General features: G+C 44.2%; 1 protein-coding gene across 3 annotated transcripts in view; it reads left to right on the plus strand.

Moving 5' to 3' along the window:
- Ankrd10 (ankyrin repeat domain 10) overlaps window positions 1-8598 on the plus strand; it is a 30242-nt gene extending 21644 nt beyond the window's left edge. For all 3 annotated transcript variants that reach the window (XM_074042983.1, XM_074042984.1, XM_074042985.1), the window contains 2 exons: window positions 3626-3721; window positions 7043-8598. In XM_074042983.1, the coding sequence (XP_073899084.1) occupies window positions 3626-3721; window positions 7043-7521 (575 nt within the window). In that variant the 3' untranslated portion in view covers window positions 7522-8598. The remainder of the gene's footprint in view (window positions 1-3625; window positions 3722-7042) is intronic.
- The last annotated feature ends 838 nt before the right edge of the window (window positions 8599-9436 follow it).

The raw sequence follows: 9436 nt of genomic DNA on the forward strand, positions 1-9436 counted from the left end.
TCTGTCTCAAAAAAACACAAAGCAAAATGAAACAAAAAAAAAAACCTGCTTGTACATACTGTTGTAATTCACAATGGGTGGTGGAAACAGAAAGGGGGTACTTCTGTGCTTCCTCTTTTGGTGGAAGTCGAGACTTCTCCATAGTTAGCGTCCCCAGTAATGGATGCATGTAGGCACTGAAGGCCATGGGGTGTGAGAATTGATTTTTTTGTCTAGTCTTTTAAGTTTTGGTTGAAAGCTCCAAGTTCAGGCTACTGAGTTGCTCTAAGCACCAGCCTTAGTGGAGCATCTCCTGGCCCCAAAGTCAAGAATGAGATTTCTTTGGTGGAGGGAGGCAGGGTGGTTCTGAGTCCATCCCAGGGAGTTTTTTGTCCTGCATGTTCAGTGTCTCATGCGTACCAGAAGTCTGTCTTCCCAGTTGTCAGTGGAGACACTTTGCAGAAGGCATACTAAGTACCGTTTTCAGAAACCAGCAGACACATGCGCCTCTTCAGTTCAGCAGTACAGGACGATTTTAGCTAAAGTGAATGTTTTTCCCACTTGAAAACAGGTAGGAAGTACTCCTTCCAGAGTCACACTTCTTCTGTAAGGGGAACAGGGTGGAGGACACTTAAGCTTCTGAATTACATTGTATTCTTCAACAGTTACGTGTGTCTCTTCAATTCAGCAGTATAGGCCTATTTTTCCTAGAGTGAATGTGTCTCCCGCTTGGAAACGCTGTGAGATAGGTTTATTCCTTTGACATGCAAACTCAGTTCTCAAAGAGAGACATGTGCAGGACGCACTGCAGCTTATATGTTAGATGCTGTTCTTCCAGCAGACACATGCGCCTTTTCAGTTCAGCAGTACAGGGCTATTTTAGCTAAAGTGAATGTTTTGCCAGTTTTCCTTTAACCCCAAGTCAGTAGGAAGATGGGAACAAAAGGTGCCCCTTTTCTAAACACAAGTACAGAAAGAAATGGGTGACCGAAGGTGATTTTTTTTCTGAGACGTCTGCACAGACCACCATCTTAGAGACAGCTTGTGAGAGTTAGGTGGCTCCTCCAGCAGTAGCATTCGGGGCAGGGGCAAGGTACCACAGGGGCTCTTTTTTTTTTTAAACTTCTGAAAGAAAGCAGATGGAATCCAAATCCATTAGGCCCAGGATCTTGAGAGTCCAGTTTAGTTTCTTGGCTTACACAAGTTTAAAGTAAATAGTTAACCATGATGCCTGCGTGCAACCCGTTGAGCACCTGTTTGAAGTGCCTGGAATAAGTTGATGAAGAGGACATTGGGGTTGTTGCCGAAGCTTGTGGTCATAGACGGTGGGGAAGCATGGCAAAGGCTTCTGGGAGAAAGATTAGACCTCAGCATGTCAGTGGGACCCTGTCTCACGTTAGTTTCTTCCCTGCTAAAATAGGGAAGCCTTCCATTCTTTCTTACTCTGGTTTATTGTGAGAAAGCGTCTACCAACAGAGGCCCTGTCCCCAGCTTAGCTGGGCTGCTACCCCACTCTTAGTTTGAATGTACCCAAGCATCCCCTGCCTCCTGGTGGCATAACCGCCCTCACATGTCACTGTGCAGCTTGAGGCCATTGGAACTCTCCTTTTGTAGTACTCTAGTACTCTGGCACTTGAACTATGCCCCAGCCTGAGACTGGGATTCTTAAGGTTTTATATGTACTTCAATTATTCCTAATCATTTGGGGTGTTTGGGTTTTTGGTTCGGGGAGGGGTGTGTGTGTGTGTGTGTGTGTGTGTGTGTGTGTGTGTGTGTGTCTGCGCGCGCTTGCTAGTAAGTGGCCCTTATTGCTTGACCTGGGAACTCTTCAGTACTACACTTAAAGTGAGTTAAAAAAAAAAAATAGGCAACACTCCTGCTTTCATGAGGCTTTTGGGTTTTTTGGTGGTAGTGGTGGGGGAGGGGTTCCTCTCATCTTACCTGTCAGGTGTTTTTTTTAACACCTTTCAGAGGGGTGACTGCAAAAATGGCCTCTAGTGGCCACTTTATGCAAAGGACATTGAGACATTAAGTGTGTGGGTAGTAAGTGCTGCCAGCTGCATGTGTCCCCGGTGAGTCCAGCTGTGCTGCTGAGAGGAGAAGCTACCTCTGAGCCCCGCCCCATTGCCAGCTGCAAGACCTTGTGTGAATGTCTGCAGAGGACGCTCAGGTGGTGAGCCTGCATCAAAGGCTCACTTAAGGAATTGGCTCCTCCATCTCCCCCCTTCTCCATATTTTTAAAGCTGAGATGTTTGCCACTAATTTTTGGAAAGTGAATACCAGTGTGGTAGTGAAGATAGAGCCCTGCTTACAGCTGCTTTGGGGCCTGTGTAGGGTTAGGAAAGCCTTGGTTGGAAAAGACGGACTAGTTCCTCTGGTTTCAAAGCACCTGTATCTGAAAGAGCTTTTGGCCTTGTTCCTGTGCAGACTTCTGCTTTCCCCACTGTACAAGTCACACCGGTCCATCTCTTCCATGTACTTACTGTTTGGAAATTGAATTTCCATTCTGTACATTGGCATTTCTGGGTGTAATGTAGGGCTGGTGTATATGGTTGAAAATGACTTGGTTCCTCTGAGATTAGCACTAGTGAAAGCTACAGAGTCCAGTTGTCCCTATTTTTAAATGTTTAACTGAAAAAAAAATTTGCACCAGGAGTTATTTGCGTTTTTTGGGCCAGAAATATTGTGAGCATTAAGAATCAAAAATGCTGACAGAGATGTGTTTATGAGGATTTTAATTACAGTATTCATGATAGAAAAGAAAAAGGAAGAAGCCCAGGCAGCTGCTGGGAGTTGAGTTAGATGAGGTATGACATACATAGCCATAGGGTGGATTAAAGATACTTTTGAAGTCAGTTGATATGGAATTCATGCCTTGGTAAATGAATAGAGGAAGGTAGAATGGGGATTTTAAAAGATTTTTTGGATTCAAAAGAAGACCATTCTTACTAAAATTAGAAGCTGCCTGTCAGAGGGACTGCCTGCCCCTGGCTGCACAGTAGTGAGGTCATCCCACAGGGAAGGGGGTCTTGCGGGGAGGGGAGGGAAGGAGAGAAGACAGTTTCCACCCGTGGATACAGAGAGCCAGCCATGTGTGCAGCTTCAGCTCCACCTTTCTTGGAACTCAGACCAGTTTTCAGTTTTCTGAGTTTGAGGCTCAGACCGAATGCTGCCAGGGTGGTGTGGACAGGCTGCCCCTGAGCCCCAGCCTTTCCATTATTTTTTGTTACTGAAATTAGTAAATTTTTCTTAAAATCTCAAGATTTGTTTTAATGGTTTCATGTTGAGAATTGTCTTCAGTATTTCTTCCCAAAAAGTGTTGAATTTCGGTGGGGGGGGGGGGTTTAGCATTATCTCTCGGTTATACAGCCTCTTTATATTCTCCAGAGAGCCGTCTCAGAAGTTTCCCCTCACGTAAATCTAAACAGGTATCCGGAACGTAGCACTTTCATTTGAAACTGTGCATTTCAAGAAATGCTTTATTGTGGAAAAGTAATTTCTTAGTGTACAAGGCTCATTGGTAATCTTTGCTTTTTGAATTGACATTTTTAAAGCATTCAGTGCTGACAGAAAAAAAAAGTGAAAGTTTTGTCTTTGTTTTCTTGTATGTACAAAAGAATCTGAAAAGTCTTTGTTTCCTGTGCAGTGCCAAGCCTGGATTACGCCATGCCACTAGCAAATGGCGAGACAGAAGACGATGCTGACAAAATGCACATTGATAGAGAGCTCGCTGCTGTAACAGGTGGGAGTGGACAGTTTCCTGTTAGCTGCAACAGCAACCCAGTGGTCGAAGACATCAAACAGCAGGAGAGTGGTTCTGTTGGACCCAAAGAAATAGAAATATATACTGTTTCAGCAATGCAGACCCCTTGTCGTTGCAAGAATCAGTATGCATGTTATCTCTAACAGTTTTTTTCAAGCTCCTCTGCACTTTGTTGTCCAGTGCCCTTGAAAACTGTTTTACTACACTTTGCGTGTCTTGGGCAGTTTGTAGATGCAAGGATAAGTGTTATGGTGCGTCCTGTGGATATGGGAAATGAAGTGCAATCTCCCTGTTTTGATTTGAAGTTTTTGCTTAATGTGCCTTGCTTATTTTTAATGAGGTTTGCAGTTTTAATTTTCTGATGTGGCCTTTGGGCAAATGCACTGAATATGGTATCTAGTATTTCTAAGGCAGTATACATCAATGGCAGCTTGATGTAAGCACTGAGAACTGGTCAATACTACAGCCCTGACTGTACCCCATCCTGCCAGGACGGGAGTCCCTGCCCACACTCTGGTTGTGTTGATGCCTGGTGTTCCCACTGAGGCTGTTAAAATGCTGAATGTTGTTCCACAAAACATTTTGTATGTGAAAATGTTCAGCATATTAAACAGTTAATATATCTTCAATTTTGACAGGGCAAAAGCTTAGTTTTTCCTAGCATTTAGAATGCTTAAAAAGGTTTGTCTATTTAGCTAATGCTTTTTTTCTACCATTCTTTCATTTAGGTAGCCTAAAAGCATTTTGGCCATTGTCTATGTGTTAATCTGTATAGAGATACCCAGATTCTTCACTGGGAATTAAAAAAAAGTGTTACTTTTTTTTTCCCAAACCCACGTGAAAACACCATTTCTGTTCACTAACATGAGTAGGGATGTGTGCATCCTTCTACAAGCCACAGAGGAGTTCAGTGCCCTCTTTTTGCCCAGTAGTTAGATGGACAAAAAAAGTGCCCTCTTTTTGCCCAGTAGTTAGATGGACAGTTTTGATCAGATAGTACATTGAAAATAATATGTGTTCTGTAGTTAGGTGCTACCAGGACTCAAAGCCTGTTTTATTCTAGCTGTCTTTGTCACACACTACCAGCCAGGGCATGCTGGTGCTGGTGCTGAGCGTGCTGGCAGGTTCTCCTTCAGCCGCTCATCCCAGGTGTCAGGAGCCAAACAGGCCCTCCCCGGGCTTTCCATCACACCTTTGTGACTCTGACTAAACAAACCTATTAAGTCCCCAGAGATCACCTGCAGTTTCCACGTGGGCTGCAGCATCTCTTGCACCCCGAAAGTTTGCAGGAACTGCAAATTCTGTCCCTGGAGGTAAGCAGAGAAGGCTGTCTGCCCTTAAGTTTGTCTGTCTGCCTTTGAGTTTTTCTTTGTTCTGTTGGAATTTTTTTAAGGACAGTGTATTTTGAAACTATTCAGCACTTTCACATTTTGAAAGGACTCAAGGGAGGACACTGCCCAGTGCTCCTCTGCTGTGTGTCTAAGGTTAAGTCCTCAGGTGATCTAGCTGTCTGTACCATGTGCTTTGGATAAGGGTGGCCTCCATGGGGTGGCTGCAAGTGGCTGGAAGGGAAGTACGGAAGGGCCTTGCCAGGCAGCTCCATGTAGAGGAGAGCAGGAAGGAGCCAGCGAGGTCTGTGCCTACCGTGGTGACATTAGGGAGTCTGCTCTTGTGGTATGCAGTGGTCCCACATTGCCCAGGACATGGTGAGGCCTCCGAGGCGCCTTGAATTCAAGATTGAGCAGTGACATAACTGACTTTAGTTGGCCGCTAAAGGAAAATCCTGCTTATTTTGTTTCACTGTGGACTGTTGTTTCCACAGAGTGGACATTAGTAACTTATCAAAGTTGCCATCTTACTTACTAGTTTTATCACGTAAGACAGGTAGTTTCCTACATGATACCTTTTTAAAGATAAAAAATATTCATATTTAAAAAAAAATTGTTTTCCCCTGGGAATAAATTTTGTATTTAGTTCTTGATATAGTTGTTTCCTAGTCTTGAGTTTTAACTAAATAGAAAAGCACTCATTTAATTTGAAAAATCCATTATCTTGTAATAGAGGGGTAGCAATTGTTAAGCTGTGATTGTTGCTTAAATTGCCAAAAAATTGATGATCAGGGAATAATTGGAAGATGTCTTGTTCAGCCATGATCCTTTGTCGGCAGAAAGATTGGCAGGACACACAGACCTCTGTCAGGTGGTGTATGGGAAGAGTCACATTAGGGCGATTGGTGTTAAAATGTGTGCTCGTTCTACAAGCTATGAGAACCGAGTTCTCTCTATTTATCATCGTGCTTACTTTGGTAGCCCAGAGCACTGAGGTAAAAATCTAACATTACCAAGCAAGAGGTAACATTAGAGCTGTCTGCACTGTTCCCTGAATTCCTGGGGAACAGGTGTTCTCCATTCCACTGTACAAAACTTGCAGCTTTCTGTCTGAGCATGCCCAGGCTTTTTGTGAAGGACATTTTTCTGTAGGACATCTCCCTCCTAGTGGGCCTATGTGCAGATTAAACCGTCCACATTTCTTCCAGTATAAGTGGTTTCTGAAAGTAAGGTGAAACATGAGACCCTGGCTGTCACTATCAACTTAATTCCTAGACTCAGAAGAAACTTCTCAGAACTATGTTCTTGGTCCAAGACTGTGAATCCCTCGCACTCACAGTCCTTGCCGTGGCCGCCAGTTTCCCACGTTTTGCTAGTGATCTTAACGTGGGAGTTTTTGGAGGTCCTCTGTGGATTGGAGTGTCACTAAGGAAAAGGAGAAACAAGGTCCTTTTAATATTCCTGTATGTGCTGCCCTGAATTGTGGGCAAAGAAGCTCCAGGATGCTAGTGTAGGTAGTTGGAACTTCCTTGGTTCTTTCATCCGTTTCTTTTCTTCTCCCTTTTGAAAACTAGAGAAGCTTTGTGTCTGATTTTAACTCTGGACCTGTTCAAGGGTGCTCTTTGAAAGTAATCTTAAAATAAGAAGAGTCTGAAAATGACAAGTTTAACTTGACAGCTTTTTTGTATTTGTATTTTTATGCAGCATATCTTTCAGCTTATATTTTTAAATTTTACTACCCAATGCTACTGAAATGCGTACCTTTTTTCAATTTTACCTAGAAAATACTATTGTGTATTATTTATAAATCTAATCTATGCACATTTTTAACTTGGAAAAGGAACTGTTAGAAGAAAAAAAAGCAACAGAAAAGAAACTAAATAAATCTTTAAAATTGTGGCAGCCGTGAAGCATTTTATAGTTTCTCCCCAATGGTTCTGAACTTTGGTGACAGGTGTATTTCTTAATGCAGATATGAAAAACAGTAGCTCCGTGTCGAATACATTGACAAATGGATGTGTCATCAGTGGACATTTGGACTTCCCCTGCACGACCCAGCTCAATGGGATGGAAAGCAGGAATGACCCGTGCTTAACAGGACCTAATGCAGTTAGCAATGGATTAGTTCCAGGACCACCATTTCCAAGTGGCCAGGGTTCTGCCCATGTTAATGGGGCTGAGGAGCCAGAGAAGACCTGTATGAGCGTTAGCCCTGAGATGTGTGGCTCTCTGCACCTGAACGGGAGCCCCAGTAGCTGCGTAGCCAGCAGGCCTTCCTGGGTGGAGGACATGGGGGAGAACTTGCACTATGGACACTACCATGGGTTTGGGGACACTGCTGAGAGCATCCCTGAGCTAAGCAGTGTGCTGGAGCACTCCAGCTGCGTGCAGGTGGAACAGCGGTACAACAGTGCTGTCCTGGGCGCCATGCACCTGCACCATGGCTCCTGAGGCCAAGAGGCCTGCCTCCTCTCTGGTGGCTGCTCAGAGCATCACTGCAGCACCAGCCTGAAGGACTGTTGTGGTCTGTGCTGTGGTACTTAGCTCTCTCCTTGGAGCAGTCCCACTTCGGTGTGTGTGCAGGGCTCCCCAGTGCACAGACGTTCCTAACGGGGCATTGGGCCTTTTATATGATGCACTTTTGGAGTATCATTTTTCTGACACCGCCAGTCTAGTTGGTTTTGTTTGTTTGTTTGTTTGTTTTTTAAATACTGTCTCCAGAAATTATATCTGACCAAGATGAATTGGGGTAGTACATGAGGTGCTTGGTAACCTACCCGTTTGTACTTGGGCACCGTTATAGAAAGCTTTACTCTTTCATGTAGAGTTCATTACAGCACATATTTCCCTATGCAAGGTACAGCCTTAGAACGATGGCTGTGGTGGTTTGTGTAAAGAGAAGAAATTCGTCCATTTCGTGGAAGCATTGCAGCTTGTCGCATGGTGAAGCTCTCAGCTGTCCAAGCACTTGGTGCGTGAGGGTGACGAGGTCTCTCTGTTGAACGTGCAGACCACTCCTTGGGTTTCTTTAAGAGCAGGCTCTGCCTGGGATGGACTGAGATTTGTTGTTTTTACACCATGTTTCCTACTTGGGCGCTAGAATTTTTACCACAGAAATGGTTTCCTTTATACATAGTGGAAGTTACTATTTGTAGGACCTGTACTTCAAAATATTTAACCATCTTGACATTTTTTTCCTTATTTTTTTTGAGGGGGGGCTGTTTTGCTTTAAGATACACACCACTATACATATATACACACATAGACATACGTATCCAGTTGCCGAGAGGACTTTTGAGTCTCTCAGTGGAGCTGCACTGTTTGTGGCTCAGAGAAACAAGCTTTTGTCTAGGCTACTAGTGGCTACACTGTGCAAATACTGTAATGGATTTTCACTTTTCTGAGTTTTTGTAATAACAATTGGTGCAAATAGAGAAAATGTCAAATGAACAAACCAATGTTCTAAGAGTGTACTAACATTTTGTTTTAAAGCTGTTGTTTACAAATTGAATAAACTTTGACAGCCAATTTGTTCCTGGGACTCGGTGTCTCTCTTGGGGTGGGGAGTGGAGCACCAGTGGCAGGGATGGGAGGGAGGAGAAAGCTGGACTGCATTTCAGTTTGCATGGTCAGTCTCTCTGTGTAGTCTTTCTCCACTCTTGCTTTGTTAATACGGTCAATTGTATGGCCCCTTCTTACTGAATTGCTGTTGCAGCAGAAGTGTAGGTTGTGTCCCAGCCGGCATTGCTGCTGGGCATTTATTTTCATAAAAGACAGCAACCATAACTCTCTGTGCTTCTTAGATTTCATCAGATGCTAAAATGATGGTCCTGAGATGAAGTTGAGAATGGTAACAAAGCCGTTCCGGCTCGCCTAGTGTGCTGTTCACCACAGCCACACGCACTTGTGAAACTAGAGCAGCACGAAGATCGCTTAGCTCGGAGTGCTGCCACCACGTCAACAGCAGTCAGCTCCGAGCCCAGCCCCCTCCAGAAGCTGCCACCTTTCTCAGATTCTTAAGGAGATGAAGCTTGATGCCCCCGTGAGGATCGTCCTTAGGATATTTCAGACTTTGTACTGAGTTAAATGTTTGCCGAAAGATTATCAAGCAGATCTCTTAGTCATTTGGTCAGTCTCCGAAATTGAGCAGAATGCGGCTGCTTGGGAGCAAAACTTCTGCACCTCCATGGGTGGCTGATGCAAAGGTCGTCATCGGCTGGTCTTAAGTTCTCAGTTGTCCTTTAGTACAGACACATCAGGAAACTTGGTGATGGAGTTCTTCCATTCCTGGACTTTGCTTCAAAATAGGGGAGGGTGAAGTGAGTGAGTGTTAGCCAGCGCCTAAGGTGGGTGGCAAACACACAAG

This window comes from Castor canadensis, chromosome 10 (assembly GCF_047511655.1).
Source record: "Castor canadensis chromosome 10, mCasCan1.hap1v2, whole genome shotgun sequence".
Lineage (NCBI taxonomy): Eukaryota > Metazoa > Chordata > Mammalia > Rodentia > Castoridae > Castor > Castor canadensis.